This window comes from Moschus berezovskii, chromosome 22, assembly GCF_049115385.1.
Source record: "Moschus berezovskii isolate FMDL1 chromosome 22, NW_MosBer_1.0, whole genome shotgun sequence".
Taxonomy (NCBI): Eukaryota; Metazoa; Chordata; class Mammalia; order Artiodactyla; family Moschidae; genus Moschus; species Moschus berezovskii.
Genome location: NC_142481.1, coordinates 8,658,675 through 8,681,505, shown reverse-complemented (window position 1 = coordinate 8,681,505; position 22,831 = coordinate 8,658,675). Strand labels below are relative to the sequence as shown.

The window sequence follows — 22,831 nt, the reverse complement described above, 5'->3', positions numbered from 1 at the left end:
GCCCTCAGCGACTCCTCATCACCTCTTGAACTGTAAGTTGAGACTGCGGTAGAAGTCAGTGATGCCCACACCAGACAGAGCTGAGATCCAGAGAAGTGGGAAACCCAGGGTCTCACTGCCACACAGGCATTTCTGCCTTCCTGACCTCAGTGTTTCCATCTGTCAAATGGGGGCTGTGAGAATGGATGCACCTCCTAGACAGCCTCCCCTCTTTGCCTCCTGAAATACACACATGCCCCACGTTCCTCCAAAAAGTTGTTTTTGTCTTTTTTAAATAATGTGAAAATGCCACGCGAAGGTTTGAACCAGAAGCCCCTCCTGGGGCCAGGCCAGAGTGGAGAAGGGGAGACGCGAGATGGGAGGGGTCCAGGTCCCCGAAGCCTGCGGCCCCTGTCTGGGGCTGGGAGACAGTAAGGAGGGGCCTCCGCTGTGCAGAGGGGCTCCAGGCCCGAAAGAGTTCAGTTCAGTTCCAAGAAAGGCGGCTCTCCAGGGAGGGGCAAGGGGTTTCCTGCCTCATTTGGCACCGAGGGGGTCAGGGGGCTCAGGGGAGCCGTCCGGGGGGCTAGGGGGCGGGGGGCCAGGGCCTCCCGTTTGGCACATGGTGGGGGAGGGGGAGGGCCCAGTCTCGGGGGCCTCCCCGGAGGCGGTGTCTGTGGTGGTGGCAGTGGCTCCGTCGTCCACAGAGGATTCTACTCTCAGCCCCTCTTCTGGGGGTGCAGGGGGGTCGGGTCTTTGGGGAGTCAGTTCTCCACGGGGCCTGAAAATGGAGGAAGAAGAGGGAGAAATGGGATTACTGGGCAGAAAGGCTCATGGCTTCTGGCTCATCAAAGTGAAAAACCAAGTTCTCATTGTGGTCCACAAACCCCCATGGTCTGTCTGCTCTCTTTTCTGTCTTCATTAATTCCCTTCCCAGCTCAATCTGCTCCAGCCACACTGGTCTCCTTCCTTGCTGTACCTCCAAGCACAGTCCTACCCCAGGGCCTTTGCACTGGCTGCCCCCGTTACCTAGCACACCCTTAAGCCTTTCCCATAGAACTCAGGCCTCCACGCACATGCCCCTTCTTCAGGGGCCTTCTCCAGCCATTCTCAGTCAAGCAGTCGTTCCTCACCCCTGATTGTTTTGTTCTGTTTTTGTTTTTTTCTGTCATGCGACATGACTTTCTGGATCTTAGTTCCCCGACCAATGATCAAACCCAGACCCTCAGCAGAAAAAGCACTGAATCCTAACCAGCAGGGAAGTCCCTGAACTATAGTTCTGTTCCTTCATGTCTCTCCTCTGGGATAATCTCAGTCATTGTCAAAGAGCTAGCTTCCAACCTGCCCGCCCCTGTAGAATGGAAGACCTGAGAGTATGGGACTGCACTTGGTCACTGCTGCATCCCCAGCGTCCAGTAGAGGCCCTGCACAAAGTGCCTTCCCGCCAAAGTGTTCTACCACGACCCCTGTCTCATGAAAAGAGAGCCGCTCACCCATTCAACAGATCTGGAAAACCGAGGGGTGAAGACTGTTGACGAGGGCTACATGCTGGACACCCTCCCACTACACCTCACACTTCTCACCTGAGTCATCACCCCGACTCCCAGTGCCTGAGCTTCAGTTTCCCCCCTCTTTGTTTTGTTTTATTTTACTTACTTTTAGGCCGCATTGCCTAGTTCATGGGAGCTTAGTTCTCTGACCAGGGATCAAACCCAGGTCCCCTTGCAATGGAAGCGTGGAGTCCTAACCATTGGACTGCCAGGGAAATTGTGGTTTCCCTCTCTTTAAATGAGGATCAGGACCCTTGTGTTTTTTTTTTTCAAAGGAGTAGGAAAACTCTGGGATTCGTAGCATCACTTAGCACCCAGGGAACATGTGTGTCGTGGGCAGAACCAGGCCGAGCACAGGGGTCTGAGGCAGAAGGGGGCTCTGCCTAGCCCTGCATCCCAGCCATGGTCTCCAGAAACCAGCTCAGCGGCCCAGCTGCAGCAGGAATGTCTCAGGACTGAGTAAAGGGATGTGGGGTTTCGCATGACCTGGCTGGCCCTCCCTCCTGTCTCCAGGTAAATAAAGATGAGGTCATCCCAGACTGCAGACCCTTCCAGCCTCAGTGCTGACTCACCACTTGGCCCGTGTCCCCATGCGCTGGAACCCATCTTACCCTGTCCTCGTGGGGGCCTCCGAGAGGACCTCTGGGAGGAAGTGACATTCGGGGGTGAAATCTGAGGGTGCTGCCAAGTGAAGAGTCAGCCCACAGCCCGTTCCTCCTGCCCTTGACTCTCTGCATGTCTTCTCTCCCTCCTGGACACTCGCCCTGGCCTCTTCCCCAGCCTCCCTGCCTCCCTTCGCCTCCACAAGGCCCAGGAGGTCTTCCTTCCTCTGGGACTGAAGCTGCTCCTCCCGTGCTCACAGTCCTCCCGTGGCTTCCTAGGGCCCCCAGGACAAAGTCCCCGCCCCTCAGCCCACCCTCAAGCCCAGAAGGTCCGCCTTGCTCTCTCTCACCTCCCCCCACCCACTTCCATCTGCCCCACTCTCCAAGTCACCCCCAGACACACCCGCTTCCCTTCTGTTCCATGAACCAGCCAAGCTCTCTCCTGCCTCAGGCCCTCGGCAAGCTGTTCCATCAGCTAGAACACTGTCCCCTTCCCCTTCACCTAGTTAACAGCAACCAGCCCCTCAAGTCCCTGGTTAAAGGGCCCTTCCATCACTGAGGACAGAAAGGCCTTTCCTCGTGGCATCTCCTTTCTCAGCGACCCTGAGTTTTGCTCTTATTCATTCACCACGGGACTGGGGTCAGTGCTGTGGGTGGGATAGAGGGGGGCTCACTGATCTTGCCCAGCATAGAACATCCCCCTCACCCAGTGCCTGCACAGTTGGGCTTCCCTGGTGGCTCAGAGGTTAAAGCGTCTGCCTCCAATGTGGGAGACCCAGGTTCAATCCCTGGGTCAGGAAGATCCCCTAGAGAAGGAAATGGGAACCCACTCCAGTATTCTTGCCTGGAGAATCCCATGGACAGAGAAGCCTGGTAGGCTACAGTCCACGGGGTCGCAAAGAGTCGGACATGACTGAGCAACTGAACGGACGGACGGACAGAAGCATCTACTTAATTAAACACAGCAACGGCTACCAGGTAAAGACCACTGCTGCGTACAAGGGGAGGATTAAGCCATTTAATCCCTTTAACAATCTTATGAGTTAGATCCTGTTATCCTCCTCATTCTGCAGAAACTGAGGTACCTGAGAAACTGGTACCTGAGGTAACCGAGAAAGCGACTCACCCTAGGTCACCCATCCAAGAAGTGGCAGGGCCAACACTTGAACTCAGGCACAGTGTAGGGGAGCCAGGCATGGAGTCCTCCCTGAAAAGAGCCAGTTGCCCCTTCTACCTATTTAGCTCTGTCCTCTGGGAACAGTTCCACCTGCCTGGCCCAGGGCAAGCCCTGCATCCAAGGACATTCCCCCAAGCTGGGTGAGGTTTGGCAATATGGCATAAGTAAAACTCAAGAAAGGAACCGGACAAACGCTGACTGTTGGAGAAGGCACAAACTCAGAGCTAGGTTTGAACCCTGGCTCCTCATGCCTCCCTACTTAAGTCTCAGTTGTCTCTTCTGTAAAATGGGGATGAGACTAGAATCCATCCTATGGGATCATAGGGAGGATTAAATGGGTTAAGACGTTGCAAGCAAACTCTAGGGTCTATGTGAGTGCTTGCTGTTATCGCTATGGGTATCCCCGGCCATGGCCTCTCTGCTCTTGTTCCTGCTAACTAGCTTTGAGCCTCCTGGTTTCCTCTGTCTCCTTGTCTGTCTCTGACAACCTGTACCCTCAAACAGAGAGGGGAACAGAATCACGCAAGTACCAGGCAGGAATCTGAGCCCAAAGATGGGCAAGAAAAAAAAAAAAGAACAAGAAAGAAATAATCTGGGACTTTCCTGGTGATCCAGTGGTTAAGGCTCTGCGCTTCCACTGCAGGAGGCATGGGTTCCATCCCTGGTTGAGGAGTTAAGATCCCACTTGCAGCGCAGTGAAAAAAAATACCATGGACAAGACTAAGAGGGGTTCCTTACAGAAGGGAAACTGAGGCTCAGACAAGGGCGTGACTCCCCAAGCCCATCTGATAGACACCTCTTGGTCTGAGCCGATTCCGGAACTGGGTGGGTGGGGTTTCACTGGTGAACATTCAGAGGGAGACGGAAGTAAGAGGCTGGGAGAGAGGCAGGCAAGTGCAGAGACGGGGACAGAGAGAGGTTGGCAGAGGTGAGGCAGGGCCGAGGGTCTGAAGCACCGTACCTGCGGGCCGGGCGTCGGGGGCCCGGGCGGGGGGCCCCGGGGTCTCCAGCGCAGGCGAGACGGAGAAGCGGGAGAAGCACAGGGGGGGGCCTGGCGGGGGGAGGAGGGGGAAATCCTCCGCCCACTCGAAACTGCCTCCTAGCGTGGGTGAGGAGAGGAGAGGAGGCGGTCAGCCCCTCAGTCACTCCTTCAGCCCCGCAATAGCAGCTTCTGCCCTCCGACCCCGCCCCTCGGCAGGCCCCGCCCACCACTGCCGGTGCCCTAGACCCCACCCCGCCCCTCACCAAAGCCGCTGTCGTTGCTGGGAAACCCATCTCCGGGGGTGGCGGGGTGGGGAGGCGTCGGGGGCGCTGGGGGCGTGGACGGGTCCGTGTCCCCCTCGGGGGGGCCCTGGACACTCAGCTCGTTGGTTGGCGTCTCCTGTGAGGGCAGATTAGGAGAGGCAAGGAGGGGGACGAACTTGTCACTCACTGCATCCCAACAAGCAACAAACCCCGCTGACGTTTCTGGGGCTTCAGGCATCTCAGTTCACATTCTGTCTTTCTGAAAATCCCTACTCTCCCTTCGAAGCCGCAGGCTAGCTTTAACCTCACCCCAGCCTGAGGCTCTTCCCTCGACCACAGCTACAGAGTCCACCGCAGGAACTGCCTCTGGGCTCCTTAACGCGCCTCCAAGGAAGCCCCTAACCCAGGACTATCTCCGTAAGTCCCGCCCCGGTCCAAGACCCTTACCCATGTCCTAGATCTCGGCTGCAGGCGTCCAAGTGCTGGCCGCAGAACCACCTGCCCCTATGGTCTTCCAAACCCCTAACCCATTGTGAGCACCTCCGGACCCTCCTGTGAGCCTCTAACCCGCCCTCTGAAGTGGCCCCGCTCCAGCCCTCCAAGCCTCGCCCCTTTGTTTCAGTGCCCTAGGCCTCAGCTCTTGATCCTGTTCTCACTCATCTCAGGACCTTAGTATGCCCCGCCCCAGTCCACAAGCACCATTTTCTCTTCAACAGTAACCTCTCAGGGTAGTTGCTTTTAACACAGTCCTCAATCCCCGTTTCATTAGTTCTGTCCCGTCCCTGAACCCACTTACTTCTCTTAGCATCTTAACACTACAAGCAGCATCTCTTAAGCCCCACCTGCAGCTTCTCTGAGACCCGCAACTAGTGGATAAGATTCCTTCCGTTCTGAGCCCGCCCCTCGGCCTCCACACCCTTAGAGCGCTGGTAGACAACTCCCTCCCCCGAACTTCACTAGGTTCCACCTCCAATTGCAGAACAAGCCCTAATCCTCACTTTCTCCTTTGTTGTTGTTTAGTTGCTAACTCAGGTCCGACGCTTTAGCGACCCCAAGGACTGTAGGCCGCCCGGCTCTTCTGTCCATGGGATTTCTCAGGCAAGAATACTGGAGTGGGTGGCCATTTCCTTCTCCAAGGGATCTTCCCGGCCCAGGGATTGAATCCGAGTCTCCTGCATTGGCAGGCGGATTCTTTACCACTGAGCCACCAGGGAAACCGTCCACTTTCTCCTTATCCTCTGACTAGCAGGTACCATGCTTTTCTTTTGGGTCCTTTTTCTTCTCCAGGCCTCTCCCTAGCTCTCCAGCACCCACACCTACCCCAGGCCCCGCCTCTGCTCTGGACTGGGCCCTACCCCCCGACCCCACCCTATCCCCCTAGCCAGTCTCCACCCTCAGCCTGCAAGCCCCACCCACACGAGGCGTGGCCTTCCTCCGGGCCCCGCCCTCACACTCAAGGCCTCATCCGGTCCTCCAAGTCCCGCCCCATTCCCTGGCCGGTGTCTCCCACGCCCCGCCCTCACCCTGCAGGCCCCGCCCCAACCTAGACGCAGTCTTCATCCGGGCCCCGCCCCGCCGCCGACGCCACCCCGGGGGGTCCCGGGCCCGCAGCCGCAGCGCACCTGGTCGAAGAGGTAGACGGTCACGTCCCCGTGGAAGGAGACCATCTTGCGTTTCCTCTCCAGCTCGCTGTCCTCGGGTTCGTCGGCCCCGCGCGGAGACTTGAGCAGTCCCCGCAACGGGCGGGCCGCGTCCGCGTCGGCGCTGCTCACCACGACGGGCACCGGGGCTGCCCGTGCTCTCCCGGGGCCCCGCGGCCCCGCCGCCGCCGCCGCCTCCTCGTCCTCCTCCTCGTCCTCGTCCTCCCCGTCCTCCTCCGACGGCCCCGGCGCCCCCGCCCCGCCGGCCTCCCCGCCAGCCGCCCCGGCGTCCGCGCCCTCCCACGGGGGCCGCCGCGGGCCCGGCCCCGGGAATGGCGTGAGCGTGAGCGGCGGCAGCGCCAGCGAGAGCCGCGAGAGCTTGGCTGCGAGGGGAGAGACTCGGTGAGCTCCAGTTCTCGGGGAAACTCAGGCGTGCCCTCCCACCTAGCTGTGTGTCCTCAGGTAATCTCAGGCACAGTCTGTTTCCACCCTTGTGAACCAAAAGGCTGCACTGGGGTTCTCCCAGCAGAAGGGGAGCGATCTCCCCTTTAATCCAGTGCTTAACCCTCCCCACGGCTCCCCAGTGCCCACAGCACAAAGCCTCAGCTTCTCCCCAGGGCCATCAGACCCCAGTGCCCGGGCTCTGCTGACCTCTCCTGGCTCTGTTGCCCCCTCCTTCTGGCTAGACCTCCATCCAGACACATGGGCCACCCCCCATTCCTCCCACCTCTGAGCCTTTGCATAGACTGTCCCCTCTGCCTGGAAATTCCTTATAGAACTCAAGTCCTATGCATCATCCAGCCCTTGTCTGGACTTTTAAAGCCTTCGGGGATCTCCCAGGAGGTCAGGCCAGGCTACTCGCTCTGCACCCGCTAGTACCAAGCACCTCTCCTTCCAAGCAGTTGATCTCAGTACAGAACTCTAATTCTGCGGCACTGTGATTAATGTTTGCCTTGCCACAGAACAGAGACGGAGTCGTGCTCGCTCTGGCTGCATTCCCAAGCCCCAAGTACACAGAAGTACTCAGTCAATATTTGTGGGATTAATGAATGAATGTTCCCTGCGATACAATGTTGACCAAGGTACTTTCTTTCCCTTTTTGGCCCTGCATGGCCAGAAAACTGGGGTGTCTAACCATCTCCAGGTCCTTTCCCTGACCTACGACTCCTTAATCTTAGGAAGTCTAAGAAGAGGAGAACTTCAGGTCCCTGGAAGAGAAAACCTCACTTTAAATCCCAAGCCTACCCTGCTCTTTTGCTATGCGTCCCTAGGCAAGCAGATCTACTTCTCTGAGCCTCTGTTTCCTCACTGGTAAATGGACAAGGGCCACCCATTCCTCATTACTGCATAAGTGAACTGTGTGCCAGGCCCTGTGCAGGGCGATGGTGGGAATGAGAAGAGGATCGGGGCAGGACAAGGAGAAAGGTGGATGTGGACTGAGTCACCCCACACCCCTCATTCACCCTACTCCAGCTTCACCAGCCTTTTGTTATTCCCTGAACGTGCCAACTTAGTACCCATCTCAGTGTCCTCTACCTGAAACATCCTTCTCCCAGATGTCCACCTGGTTCATTTCCTTCATGTCTGCTTAAAAGTTGCCTCTTCACTGAAGCCTTCCCTGATCACCCATCTCAAGGTGATGGGGTGGGGTGGGGCTTTATACAGGGAGCTATCAGGGGCGTGGATACCCAGAGAACATACAGGGTAACAGTCTTTAGAAATCAGGAAGGCTTCCCCAAGAAGGGGAAATTTGAGTGGGCTCATGATGGATGAGTAGAAGTTCACTGTTGTTGTTTTTTTAAGGCTATTCCCAGTCTCTTCTCACCCAACACCAATCCCCCACCCCCACCCCAGATCCTCTGAGGCATCTTAGTTGCTCATCCTCTGTCATTTTCATGTGGCCCAGGGTCTTTTCTGACACAGCTGGTTGCAAACTCTCCACAACAACCTCGAGGAAAGGGTAGTATTCTAATACCATGGGTTTGAGGAAGGAAGGTTCTGTGCCCAGTCCCCTTCGTGACCTTTCCCTCTTGAATCTCAGGCTCTTCTGGCAAACAAAGATGATAACCCTTCCCTCAAGTATGGCTATGAGGTTGCCAATATGAAACTGGTCGGGTCATACCAGTAAAACTTCCACACCAGTAATTAAGGAAATCAGGCCTCCAGGTGATTCGAGTGGAACCACAGTCCCTAATCAATCTCTCTTTTTTTTTCTTTTTTGGCTGTACCACGTGCATGCAAGAATCTTAGTTCCCTAACCAGGGATTGAACCTATGCCCCCAGCAGTGGAAGCTTAGAGTCCTAACTACTCCTATGTCCAGATTAAACAGGGGCCATTTATCTTTACTCTTACAATGTCCCTTCTCTATGACAAAACACCCACTGTGTTCCTGTCAAAACTCAAGTTTCAAGAAAAGGTGTTTCTCCTAAGCTCTCAGGCCACCAGTACCACGGTGGGCAGGGCAGGGTCTGAGGCTCCCTGGGTCCCAGCCCTGGGCAGCTCAGAGCCCGACACCCGGGAGGCCTGGCACACTGATGAGACACTTCAGCTTGGTGCAAAGTTTAAGCCAGAGATCATGCACTGGCAGCCCAGCCCACAGAGAGGCTTCGTTTGAATTAGTTTCCACCATTAAAACACCCAGAACTCTGGCTTAAAGGGGGAAAGCAGCAGATTTGGCAGTGCTCGGTGGTCATTCCCAAATGAAGCTTAGAAATGGCTGCATTTCCTCCCCAGCTCCCACCCCACGTCTTCCAGCTCTTGTTCATTCATTCATTCCCTTATATTGTCTGTTGCCCTTCCCTTGCTCCGCATCTGAGTTTGCGATCCCTGGTTGCCGTGAATTGTGATGTAATGGCTGGTGCTTAGAAGTGCCAGGCATTGGGTCAAAAGCTTTGGAAGTCCTAACTCATGCAACTCTCGCCATCCTCTTAGGTAGGTGCTATCCTTGTCTTCTGCTTTTGGCAGATGGGGAAACTGAGGCATGGAGTTTGTCCAAGGTCACAGAGCTAGAGAGGGGCGGAACCAGGGTTTGAGGCCAGGTAGTATGACTCCAGGATCTGCACTGCTTAGTGGGCTGACCTGCCTGGGACCCAGGAGGCTGAGCTTCTCAACCGCACCCTACCTCTTGGAAAGAGCTGGGCCTCGGCCCCCAACCGCGCTTCCATGCCCCCGGCAGCCTGCTCACCTTTGATCTGCTCGCTGTTCCCCTGAGGGGGTCCCAAGTCCAAGAACAGTCGTGGCATCTCGGGGCCCTTCCTCTCGGGCTTGGGGGGGTCCCCGTCTCCGCTGGGTGCCGTGTCTCCGCCGGCCCTGCTGTCTGGGGCCCCGGGCTCTCCCTCGGAGGCCGCCTCCGGCCTGACTCTCGGCGGCGCTGGCTCCGGTCTCCTCGGCTGCGCTTCCAGCGGCGGCAGGGGCGGCTGTGGCCTCGTGCTGTCGGCCCATCCGGCCTTTGCGTCCGCGCCGCTTCCGGGGCCGCCGCCGGGGACCATCCCCGTGCCCACTGGGGCTTGGCCCCCACTCCCGAGGTCCAGCCTCCCAGCCCCGGGGGCTCTCGGTGCCCCCCCAGTCTCGAGGGCTCTCCTCTCGGTCCCGGGTTCCGGCGCCCCGCTCCTGGGGGCTGGGCCAGCGGGGCCAGGGGCTGTCTCCCCGCCGTTCAGGGCCAAGGCCACTGCGCTGGGCGCCGGGGCTCTCTCCAGTGAAGTCTCTGGGGCTGGCTCCCCGTTCGTGGGGGCTGGAGCCCCACTCTCGGGCATCTTCTCCCAGGGCCCTGGGGCTCTCCAAGGCCCAGTCTCCGGCAGCCTCTCCGGGTTCCTGGGGAGTCTCAGGCCCCCATTCTCTGGCCCCTCCTCGATCTTTGGGGGTGTCGGTCCTCCATTCACCAGCACTCGCTCTTCTCTCTCTGGGGGCCCTGGGCCCCCATTCTCCAGCACTGTCTCCTCTCTCCTTGGGGGTGGCAGCTCCCCATTCGCCAGCACTTGCTCTTCTCTCTCTGGGGACCCGGGGTCCCCATTCTCTGCCACCTTCTCGTCGGCGCCCAGGGCTCTCGGTCCCCCGTTCTCCAGCACTGTCACCCCGTTTACCGGGAGGCTCAGGCCCTCGTTCGGGCTTGGGGCTTGCTTCCCGCTTTCCGGGACTGGGGGATCCCAGCTCGGGCCCGGGGCTTTCTCTCGATTCCCGGGGCCTCTCCCCGTCTTCCGGGGCCCCTTCTCTCCCAGGAGGTTTCTTGTCACGTCCTCCCTCAGGGACATCAGCAGCTGCTCGGTGCTCACTTGAACTACGAAGGTCGGCTTCTCCCGGGCCCCCGGGAGCGGGAGGGGACCCGGGTCTGGGGGCGGCCGGGGCACTCCCGGGTCGGGGGGCTCGGGGGGAGCCCGTGGCCGAGGGACCCCTTCCTCCTCTGCTGCCCCCCCGCCGGGGAAGGCTCCCTCGGGGGAAAAAGGGGTCTCGGTCTCGTAGCCGCTGTCCCCCGGCTTGGGGCCCGGAGATGACAGGCCTGAGCCGGGACTGGCCACGGCCGAGGAGGGGTCGGGGGACACGGCTGGGTCCGCGGGGGCCCGGGGAGGTGGCGGCGGGGGGGGGGGAGCGGGAGGTGGCCCCCGCCCGGGGTACTGGGGCGCCGCCGCCCCCATGAGGGGGTCCAGAAACTCGGGGGGGGCCGAGGCGGGGGGGTTCAGGGGCAAGTCGGCCAGGGAGCCCCGCTCGGCCCGCAAGGACGAGTCGTCCTCTGGGGGATGGGGACAGCCTAGAGCAGGGTGGCCCCCCCAGCCCGCAACGGCATCCCCCCGCTCCAGGGGCAGGCAGGAGCAGGCCCCCTCGCGGCTGCACAGGGGGCAAGGTAGGGGACCCCGGCGGCTGGGGCCCCCGCCAAGGCTGCTGCTGTCTTCCCCCGGGGAACTGCCCTCCTCCTCTTCCTCTTCCTCTTCGGCCCACGGGGCGGCCCCCCGCTCCCCCAGCACCTCGGCAGGGTCTCCTGCCAGGGTCTCCCCAGCGCCCCGGCCCTCGGGGTCCCAGCCACTCAGGAGGAAACTGCCGGATGCCGAGGACTGGGCCGGGAAGGGCCGGGCCGCCGGGAAGAGCGGGGAGGCCCAGGTCTCGGACACCAGCTGAGGGACCTCGGAGGGGGCCTGGGGGGCCTGGGGAGCAGGCACTCCTGGGTCTAGGGGGTCCCAGTCATTGGGGAAGAGGGGCTCGGGCGGGGAGCCGTGCTCCTCCAGACGGATGTAGTATTCGCTGCTCACGGAGGGGCTGCGGGCACTGATGACCGGCAGCACGCTGGGCGTGGACAGCGCCTCATAGAAAGGGTTGGAGGGGTTGGCGTGGGGGGCCGGGGGCGCGGATGCCGGCTGCCAGGTGGGTGCCCCCCCGCCCCGACCGGCCCCCCGCCGTGCCTTCTCCCACAGGCACTCAAGGTTGAGGCCACCACTACTCTCAGTGACCGTGAGCACGTCGTCGGGGTCAGCCCCAGGGAAGCCATCTAAAAGGGGGAACGGAGAGGAGAGGGTCCCCGGGCGGGGGGCGCTGTGCTGAGGGGGCCAGGGCCAGGGGAAGGGACCATCTCGGGGTGGGGGTGGCGGCGGCGGGGGCCTCGGGGGCCGCTCAGAGAGCAGGTAGGTGAGCTGCAGCTGGAGATCAGAGGCTGAGGGGCGTTGGGCAGGGGGCCGCCAGCAGGACTGCAGGATGTCGTACCTGGGGGAGAGGGAGGAGGCAAGAGTGAGCAAGGCAGAGTCCCAGCTGGGGGGGCGGGGTCCCCAGGGGAGGCAGAGACCAGGTGGGCAGACACCCAGGGAGAAGAGAGGCACGACCAAGAGAGGGGAATTCCCTGGTGGTAAACTGGGTAAGATCTGTGCTTCCACTACAGAGGGCACAGGTTCCATCCCTGGTCAGAGAAGCAAGATCCCACATGCCCTGCCCTGCAGCCAGAAGAAAAAAAACAAAAGACCAAGGTGGGAGACAGAAACCAGAGAGAGAGCGACAGAGACCTAGAAGAGAGGACAGCAAGGCACAGTAGGGAAATGATAGTTAAGTGACAGTTAAGGCAGCCTTCTGGGTGGTTATAAGTTTTGGAATCAGAGACAGGCAAGCAGCAGAGGTCTTCTAGGGTAAGAGAAACTAGATTTGGACCAGCTGTGTCGCTCCATGCTTCAGTTCCCCTTCCTCCAAGTAGCAAGCAGATGTTGGCAGAAGGGGTTGGGACGTACCCACTCCAGTTTAGGGCTGGCAGCACGTGGTGCAAGTGTGCAGGGGAGAGTATGAAATGAAGTGGAGGACTCTGGGATCATCCCGGGCTGGGAGGTGGAAGGTCAGGGGTCGGGGGTCAGGCCCCGCCCTCACCAGTAGTCCGCATACGGCAGCTTGAGCCTCGGCCGGGCCAGTTTGACGTGCTGCTGCCGGACGACGAAGGCCAGGACCTCCTCGTCTGACAGGTGGCGGTAGGGCTGAGCCCCAAACTCAAACAGTTCCCATAGAGTCACCCCTAGGGACCTGCAGGGAGAAGAGAGAGGTCAGAGCCCCGCCCTGACCCTCCAGGGAGCCGCCCCCCTCCCCGGGCCTCAGTTGCCCCATCTGTAGAACCGGTGACCCTTCCGGTTTCCTTGCCCTCTGTGACCCCACCCCCCTCACCAGATGTTGCTCTCGCGGCTCTGGTCCACCACCATGAAGGTCCCGTGCAGCTCGCCAAGGAGCTCGGGCGCTGCCCAGCGCAACGGGATCCACAGGCGCTCGGGGGTCAGGTAATAGTCCTCCTGGGGGCGGGGGGCGCAGGCCGGGGCGCGGTCAGGCGGGCCGGGGCGGCCCCCCACCAACACTTTCCCCCTTCCCCGCCCTGATGGAGGGCAGCCCCCACCTTGTAGTTGCTGTGGGCCAGCCCGTAGTCTCCAATGCGCACGGTGAGATCGGAGGTCAGCAGGCAATTGCGCAGGGCCAGGTCGCTGGGGGCAGGCGAGGGGGCGAGGTAAGAAGCGGGCAGCTTTGCGGAAGCCCGCCCCGCTACTTAAAGAGTGCGCCCGGCTTTCCCCGCACGGCTCGGTCTTCATTTTCTCACTCCTCCTCTCCTACCTTGACTCCGCCCCCTCCCGACACCGCCCACTCTTCTGTGACCCCGCCTGCGGCACTAACTCTGCCCCTTTCCTGACTCCGCCTACTGCTCCTGACCACGCCCCTTCCCCGCCCATCCTGAGTCTTCCCCCGTTTTGTGCCCCGCCCCCAACCACAGCGTCCTTCTCTCCTTAAACCCCTCGCCCTCCCTTCTCGCCCCAATTCTGCCGGGTGGCTTCCGGGCTGCCACCTGTGCACGTAGTTGTGGGAATGGAGATGTGCGAGCCCGCGGGCGATCTCCAGGCCCATCCTCTGCAGTGTCCGCAGATCTCGAGGGGGCAGCTCAGGGGACAGACCCTCGGGGGGCCGCTGGGCCCGGAGGTAACGCTTCAAGTCCCCCTGGGAGAGAGGGCAGGGAGGGGTCAGTCCCACCGTTCCCCCCACCCCCACCCCAGGCATCGACATATCCAGCCAACCTGAGGCAAGGATGGGGCGGCCGCTGCACTCATTGGCAGCCCCTCGGCTTCAGTTTCCCCTGCTGCTGAGAAACACGTTAGTAATGGGACGCACCCTCCTCACATTAGGGCGTGCCACCCGGGGTCCCTGTTTTCCTGTTTAGTTGTTAAGTCGTGTTGACTCTCGCGACCCCATGGACTGTAGCCTGCCACTCTCTGTCCCGCCAGGCTCCTCTGTCCCAGGGATTCTCCAGGCAAGAATACTGGAGTGGGTTGCCATTTCCTTCTCCAGGGGATCTTCCCAACCCATGAAAGGAATCCGGGTCTCCTGCATTGCAGGCAGACTCTTCACCGACTGAGCTACAAGGGAAGCCCATCCACCTGGGGACTGAGGGCTCATCTAAGAAATGCTATCTTGTCACAGGTGTCACTATGATGATGTTGTTGCGAATGGCCCTGAGCCCCCACCGGGTCCAGCTCCTCACTCTGCCCCGTCCCCTCCCCCTGCCCCGCGACCCCCCAGACCCTCACCAGTTGACAAAACTCCATAATCAGCAGAAAGGGCAATGTCTCCACGCAGACGCCCAGGCACTGGAGGACATTGGGGTGTTGCAGGCTCCTGCGTGGGGGGTGGGGGTTGCCTGGGTCAGGAAACAGTCCCTTCCATCCGACCCCAGCCCTGTGTCCCACCCCAGCCTCCCAGCAAAACCCAACTGTTGCTTCAACCTCTTGGGCCTCAGTTTCCTTACTTGAGAGTTAACCCCCCTCCCCCCAAACATACACACTCCTCCCCCATATCCCCACCTCAGGCCCATCCCACTGCCTCCCAGTCTCCAAGCCAGACCCTCAGGCACCTCCTCGCCCCTCCTTCTGGCTCACCACCCCCTCAGCCTTTCTTCCTGGCCCCTGATTCTTTCCCTGCCCCTCCCACAGCCCCAGCTCAAGCCTCCTCCCAGCCTCCCTGCCTCCAGTCTCTCCAGTCTGTCCCTGACCTGAGGTCCACCTGTTCGCGACCCTCCATGGCTCCCCAGTTGCCCTGGGACAGAGCCCGGCTCACTCCTCAGTCTTTCCTGCCCCTCTGCCTTTCCCAGCATCACTCTTCACCCCATGTACATCTCCCTAGACTCACGATGCCTGCTGAGACTTCAAGCCTTCTCTCTCTGTGGACAACACTCCACTCTCGTCAAAATCCTTTTGTCCCTTAATGTCAACATCCTTTCCTCAAGAGATATCACTGTCCTTCCCTCAACACTGACGGATGCCCCTCCTTTATTCTCTAAGAGTCAGGTTGGGGAAGCGGGTTTCTGAATCCTGTCTCCACCTTTCCCAGGTGTGTAACCTCACAAAAGTTACTTGACCTCTCCCTCAAATGTAAAATGGGGATGTTCATAGTAATCCCCTCATAAAGTTGTGGCAAGAAATTTAATAGGATCAGAGGGGAGCTGGCATGGAGTGAAAGAGCCTCAGTATTACTGCTGATGTATTTTACCATACTGTCTGATTCTCATCTCACCCTGCATATCGACTGCCTTCTCCTGCGTCACTGCCTTTGTCCCTGCTGTTCCCTCTGCCTGGAACACGCTTCTCACAGTGCTTTGCGAAACGGATTCATCCTAGTCAAGCCTGCCTTTCTCACAGTTCCCATCCCAGAGCTCCTCCGTCTCCATCACATCCTGCCTTATTTCCTCAAGGCACTTGTCAGTCTGTGATATTTTCCTGTTAAAATTTGTTTCTTTACTGGCTCATTTGTTGTGTGTCCCGTCCACTAGGTGGCGGGCTTTACAAGACAAGGATTTGGGGCTTTTGTGGGTGTGGCCAGGTCCCCGGTGCCGACTAGCAGGTGCTCAATAAAATCGTGTGGAATGAAGGATTTAGCCCTGCTACATGACCCGAGGGTCTGTGGAAAGATTAACACATCCAGGGCTCGCAGCCCAGGTTGCAGCTTGCAACCTGGCTCGGGGAGGGTAGAACAGTTTTTGTTTCACTGGGGCCTGGCAGGAGAGGGGTTGGGGGGCGGGTGTGTGGATAGTGGCTTCTGCTCCTGCTTGGGAGAGGACTAATGAGATAAAGCTTTCCTAAAGCACCAGCAGATACTGGGGCTTGAAAAAAAAAAAAAAAGACTGGAGCTCCCATCATGGGGAGACAGGATGGCAGATGTAGAAGGAAGCTTGGATCCATTGCACACCTACTAACCTGAGCCAAGGCTGGTCCCTTCTGTTATCAAATCCTCCTAACACTTTTGCTAGGCAGGATGATGTTTCCCATTGGATCGAGGGGAAAGGGAGGCTTAGAGAGGTAAAGTAACTTGCCCAGGGTCACACAGCTGGTAACAGTGCCAGAGCTGGGATTTGCTCTCAGGTCTGTGGCTCATCCAGCAAACGTCTACCGAGGGCCAGCTTGTGGCTGGGTGACAAGACAGACCCCGAGCTGCCAGTATAGTCCTGCATTGTCCACCTGAACTTTCTGAGAAGGTGGAAATGCTCTCCATCTGAGATGTTGAACGTGGGAACCACTGGCTCCTGAGCTCTTAAAATGTGGCAAGGGTAGTTGAGGAAGACATCTTGAATTTGACTGCATTTTATTTAAGATGAATTTAAATGGCCATATGTGGTTGGTGCTTGCCAGCATGGGTTGAGAGAGAGAGAGAGAGGCAAGTCAACGGGTACATGGATGAACTACTGACACACTAAGATACGTGTGATGAAGAAAATACACAAGTTGATATGATGGAGCATCCCAGGGCCCTCCTTAGGTGGCAGTGTGTGTGTGTGTAAAGGAAGGCCTTTCTGATCTGGGACCCGGGGAAGAGAAGGGATGCCCCCATCAGAAACTGGGGGTGGGTGAGCCAGGAGCAACATTCCAGACGGAGGGAACAGCAAGGACAGTAGCACTGACGCTGGTCTGTGGCAGGGTCAGTGAGCAGGGCTTGTGGGCTGTAGGGACGGTTGGGACTTTGTCCTGTGAGTCACAGGAAACCACAGGAGTTTTCAGAGGAAAAGGTTCATAAAATCTCAGGGAAAAGCTCATTTTCACAGCCCTCTGTTAAGAGGTGCCCTTATACACACCTTCTCCATGCCCGGGCACTCAATACCCAACAGGGCATATATGAGCAGAGGTTTAATTAACCCTGATCTTGAAGCTCTTAGCTCGGAGAAGGCAATGGCAAGCCACTCCAGTAGTCTTGCCTAGAAAATCCCATGGACAGAGGAGCCTGGTGGGCTGCAGTCCATGGGGTCGCTACGAGTCAGACATGACTGAGCGACTTCACTTTCACACATTGGAGAAGGAAATGGCAACCCACTCCAGTGTTCTTGCCTGGAGAATCCCAGGGACAAGGGAGCCTGGTGGGCTGCCGTCTATGGGGTCGCACAGAGTCGGACACAACTGAAATGACTTAGCAGCAGCAGCAGAAGCTCTTAAGAGTGGAGACCAGGCAGGAGAGGGATAGCGTCCCGTCTTCCCAGACCTCCCAGTCCAGTGGGGACAGGCGTGGGGGGACAGTGGCCATTTGGTGCAGCCGCTCAGGACCCTGGTCTGTGATTCTGATTCTGCCCTTCTTAACCCACAGGCAGGGGCCCAAAAAAGGGACGACCATCATGGACTCTGTGCCAGGCAAAGGCCTATTGTGTATCCTCTCAGCTGCCCTCTACGTGAGGCTGCTCAGACTTCCTGGACTCACTTTCTAGATGAAGATAGTGAGGTTCAGAGTGGAGAAGACCAGATTTCCAGCTCAGTTTTTGCGCTGTCTCCCTTGCCTGCATCACACTGCCTTCATGTCCCTGCCTCTGGCCCAAGGAAGACCCCGAGGCTCAGGGAGAGAAATGATCTAGATTGACTGGCACAGCCAGGAAAAGGTACATCTAGGATTTGAATCCAGAGTTGACCCCACACTGTACTCCTCCTGCTCCCAAACGTTACCACCATGAAGCACAGACTCAGATATTCGGGGCTTCAGGTTTCCATGTCTACCCAGAGGTTCCCATACCTGTATGGCTGTGCTTCGGAGATGAACTTGCGCTGCTCCAGGGGCCCTGCGCTGGCTCGGAGTTCCTTCACCACCACCTGGGCCGGGGTGTAGTCGGAGAAAATCTCTCCCAGGATCACCTGCTCGAGGAGGACCCAGGAATCAGTGCCTGCGGATTCCCCAGCCCCATCCCAGGGAGTGCCCTCCACCCCACTGTATGGCTCCCGACTTCCCTCTCCTTTCTAGCCTCTTCTTTCAACTCCCACCACCCTCGTATCCCCACCAGACGTAGGGTGGGAGACTCACAGGCCCAGAGTCCGATGGACGCAGGGACGGGTGGAAGGATGGACAGACGGACGCGTGGAGAGCCGGATGGCAAGGCGGAGTGGTCAATGGAGTGAGGAGGGAGGCGCTGACCGACAGATGGGGGGGTTGGGGTGGGTGGGAGACGGTGAGAGGTGAACAGAGGGGAAGGCAATGGCTGGGCCGCGGGGGCAGGGAGAGGAGGCAGGGGGCAGATGAGAAGTGGTGGGAGCAGGGGCGATGGACACAGAACAGGAGTGTCGCCCTGGATTGTGTAGAGCCCCCACCTCCCACCCCCAGCCCCACTTACTTACCTTCCCAAACCAGCCACTCCCAATTTCCTGTAGGTAGCTGAGGTGCTGGCGGCTAAGGCCCAGGGGGGTGGTCATGTCTGGCATGGGGGGCAGTAAAAGGGGAGGCACCTGAGCCTCTCTCCCCTCCCAAGTGCCACCAACATCCCCTACCTCAGTGGGGACGGGGGTCAAAGCAGACACAACAAATCTATTTTCATTGGCTGCCCCAACATTCCATGAAGCGATCTCAGTCTCCTCATTGGCTGCCCACAAGTTTCTAGTGTCCAATCCGTTCTTCCCTTTGGTGTCCCAAGATCCTATGATTTGACTTCAGCCTGCCATTGGCTTTGCCTCTGACATTAAGATCTAGGCTGACCTCACCATGGATTGCTCCACAAGAATCCCCAAATCTGGTTTGGGGTTAAGCAACAGCTTTTACCAAGATGATCTTGGAGTTGCTTCAGGCTGCTTCCAAGATTCCAAGGCTCCCACCTCTGCCTTTCCCTTTGATTCCCTGAGGGAGGGCTGTCAGCTCTTCCCACCCTGAATTATGGGGCCACGGGATCCCAGTCAAGGTGCAGGGCCTTACCTGAGTGTGATGGCTGCGGGGCAGGCATTGGCAGCGAGACCTCAGCCAGGGGGAGAATGTAGACATCAGGCAGTGACTGTGAGGAGGAAGTCTCCTCGGCGGGGGGCGTGTACTCCCCAGAGCAATCCTCCCCTTCAGGGTTCTCAAACTCCTGGGGCCAGGAGGGGTGAGGGGTGGGAGAACACAGGGCTGAGACACGCCATGGTCCTTCTCATCAGTATTATCCCCACCTTTCTGCCAACTGTCCTCCAATCCCAGTCCAATTCCCATCCGGAGCTGGATCGTGTTGTAACTTCAGGCCTGAAGGGCTCTCAGACTCACTGCCCGGCTCCCCACGTTGTGGGGGTCGGGGCGTAGCGGAGGCAAGGCCTTGCTGGAGTGTTACCCCCCACCTTACATTCCCTCGTGCACCTCACCTTGAAGCCGACATCGCCCCGTTTGCAGCACAGACAGGTGAGGAGGAGGAAGATGAAGGCCAGCAGGCCAGAACAGGAGATGAGGACCACGGCATAGGGAGGAGCCAGAGGCGCCCGGCCCAGGGCGAATCCGTCTGTGGGGACAGGGCTGGGCTGGGCTCCAGTCTTCACGCCCCTGGCTCCCGAATTCCTTGCCCCTCCCCGTCCAGCTAGTCTTGACTACAGCTCCCATGATGCTCTGCACCCAGGGGCCCCTTGGCAGAGGAGCCGGATGGCTCGGGGCATTGTGGGAGTTGTAGTTTGGGGCCTTCTCAAGTAGTTGGGTTGGGGGTGGGGTCCCTCCTCTCGCCCCAAGCTGGGATCCCCCCACCCCCACCCCATCACCTCACCCTCAGGCTTGGATGAATTTCAGTGAGGACTGAGGGAAGGAGGAGTAACAGTGGAGCCTGGAGCGCTCAGAATTTAAAATACGTTTCCACGACAGCCTTCTTACCCCCTATTTGAAGAAGAGGATGAGCCCCCAGCTGCAGGCTGGGAGAAGGTGCTCGCCCCATGCTGGATCCTAGTTACGGGGGTTGAGGCCTGTCACTTTTAGGGACGTTGAGGCCTGTCACTTTTAGGGACGCTTGGAGCACACACATGTCCTCGGTCCCTAGCCCCAGGTCCCAAGTCGGGAGCTCCGCAAGCCTTGGGACTCCCCCAAAGCCGGAGACAGCCTCCAAGGCTGTGTCCCCTTTAGAAATAGTGTTCCTCCTGTCTGTCCCCAATTCTCCCAGAGGCCCTGACCTTCCCCGGCTTCCTGCACACACCTGCACACACACGCGCGCGCGCGTCTGCACACACACATGTTGCCCGAACGGACCCCCTCCCCACCCAGCCCCCAGCCTTCCTCCCACAGGCCCTGCTGACAGAGGCACCATTCCTGCGCCTCCCCAGGCCCTGGCTCGCTGCGGGAAGACGCCACACAGGTGACGGAGCCGGAGCCCCGCAGACAGACCCCGGGGCAGGCCGGGGTGGGGGTGGGGGCCACTGGACAGCCGGATGGCCCGACAGACTCACCGGGGTGGGCCGGGGACGCCAGGCAGCCGGAGGCAGAGACGGCCGCGAGGAAGATGAGGGCGCCGGGGGCAGGCATCTTGTCGAGGATGGCAGGGAGGTGGAGGTGGTGGCGGCTGGGGAGGAGGGGGGGGCGGGCCCTCAGCCCCCAGCCATGGGGACCCGCGCGACCCTGGCCTCCCCCCGGCCCAGGAGAGGGGCAGGAGGCTCAGGACAGGGGGAGGGAGGGGCTGCTTACAGGCTCAGGGACCCCCCTCCCCCTCTCTGAAGGGACAGACAGATGAAGGGATGGAGAGACAGACAGAGGAGAGGAGCCGGGGAGCCGGGGTTGCTGGGGTAGGGGGGGAGAGGGTAGAGGTGGGGGGAGAATGAGGGCCCCGCCCCCGAGGGCAGCCGGGATTGGGGGAGCAGAGAGCCTGTCAGAGGAAGGGTGGGAGGAGGGAGGAGGGAGGGAGGATGGAGCGTCGTCATAGCAACTGGCTCCCCAGTAGCATTGGCTGCCAGGAGGGAGGGGAGGGGGAGGGACAGACAGGGACCAGCAGACCCTCGTGTGGGGGGGAGCCAGGGCCCACCGTGCCTGGCCCGGACGCTGCTGTGACATGCCACCAGCACGGACACGTGTGCTCCGCGCCAAGATGCAGATGTCAGACAGGCACACGCAGCCCACACATGGCTGACCCACGTCGCAGAGACCCTCACAGACAAGCACTGCACATACAAAGGTGGACAGCGCTCGGCAGACGGGGACACGTACACGTCACACACAAAGACGCAGGGATGATGGGCTGCACTAAGCACGCACAGGCAGGCCGGCCCCCGGCACAGATGCACCCGGCCACGCAGGAACGTCACAAAGACCCACACATGCCACAGACAAAGTAAAGCCCCAACTCCATAGACACGCACACCACAAAGATCCACGCAGACACCATGGTGACACACCAAGGCACAAAGTCACGAACACAAACATTCCACAAACAAATGGGCAACAAAGAAGACCCACAGATATACACATCACACTCGCAGACACAGACATCACTTGCATGGAGACAGACACAAGATACACACTAACATAGACACAAGTATCCCATGCACAAATACGTACAGATACACAGCAGATACAAGGAGAGACATGCATATCACATATGCGAATACACACAAATACACAACACACCCTCAAAGATACACACATCTCTCACGCAGACACATTTCACTCACATAAATACAGAGACACAAGTCACACACACAGATACACATATACAAGCACAACTCACCCATGGGTATAGAAGTACACTACAAAGAATATACAAAGCTACACAAATCATGTACAAAAATACGCACAAATACATTACACTGATACACACATATCACATACAGATATACACAGCCACGCACATTATACGTACAGAAACACGCATAGACAACACAGGCATACACCCTGAACACACAGATACACAAAGATACATCACATACCTTAACACACGTGGACACACACATCACAAATGTATACAAATTTCACACAAGGTTACAAAAACACATTACCCCAGTGTAGTCACACATTACATACACAAATACACGCGTACAGAACACATACAAAGACACACACAGACACACGCATCACAAATACCCGCATTTCCTATGAGTTTGCGCAACCTTTACACAACCAGAGGTGCTTGCCTCATACAGAAGATACATGATCATATTTTATTTAATTTATTTATTCTTAGGAGCATTAACTGCGCCCCAGGCATTGTTCTCAGCGCTTTACACATATTACTTTTAAATCCTGACAACTGCCCTCCGACACACATTCTTTTATCATTCCCATCGTACAGATGAGGAAACAAGGCACAGCGAGGTGCAGACATCTGCCCCAAGGCACACAGCCGGGAAGTGGCTGGGAGGGGCCTGGAACTTGGTCCCTTAGGGACACAGACAAAACAGACAAGGACGCACACATCACGTGCCAGGCCGCCGCCGTCTCGGGGTCACACTCCCCCACCCCCTCCCCCGCACAGCACCCCGAGCTGCAGACACACCGGAAGCACGGGCGCCCACCCTGCGCGCGGACTTCTCTGTAGTCCCTGAGCCCCTGCGTTGCGTCCCTCTCCGCTGAGGCTGGGCCGGAGCTGCGCATCGCAGGCGCAGCCTCACTGCACACCGCGGAGGCGGCCCAGACACCCCATCCCAGCACGGCCTGCCCCTGCCCCCGTTCCCCAGCAGGTGTCCAGGACCCGCAGGTCCCAAACGCAGCCAGCGGAATTGGGACTGGCAACCCCAGGGGAAGGGGAGGGAGAGGGGTTCAATGAGCCCTCTTGGAGGGGGGCGCTCATTGGAGAAACTGAGGCAGGTTCATCACACCAGGAGGGGTAGGAAGGAGGGGGTGCCGGGACCAGAGCTGCAGGGTGGACTGACCATATGCAGGTAGAGAGTACGGAATTGGGGGCTGGGGGATGAGGAAAGATGCAATTATCTGCCCCTGTGGCTGAAGGGCACAGACTCTGGCGGGAGCAGAGGCTTATGGGAAATGTA

The 22,831-nt window shown here is 58.9% G+C and overlaps 1 protein-coding gene across 1 annotated transcript; it reads right to left on the bottom strand.

Moving 5' to 3' along the window:
* Positions 1–627: 627 nt before the first annotated feature.
* On the bottom strand, positions 628–22,436 carry LMTK3 (lemur tail kinase 3). The gene is made up of 17 exons (XM_088830941.1): positions 22,339–22,436; positions 20,303–20,415; positions 19,244–19,377; positions 18,828–18,978; positions 18,260–18,336; positions 17,664–17,782; positions 14,210–14,297; positions 13,474–13,622; positions 13,033–13,117; positions 12,810–12,931; positions 12,522–12,671; positions 9,376–11,876; positions 6,173–6,573; positions 4,551–4,686; positions 4,267–4,404; positions 3,255–3,335; positions 628–757 (listed from the first exon to the last, which is right to left on the bottom strand). The coding sequence occupies exons 1-16, from the start codon at positions 22,434–22,436 to the stop codon at positions 3,298–3,300; spliced, it is 4,500 nt and encodes a 1,499-aa protein (XP_088687067.1). The 3' UTR covers positions 628–757; positions 3,255–3,297.
* Positions 22,437–22,831: the final 395 nt, after the last annotated feature.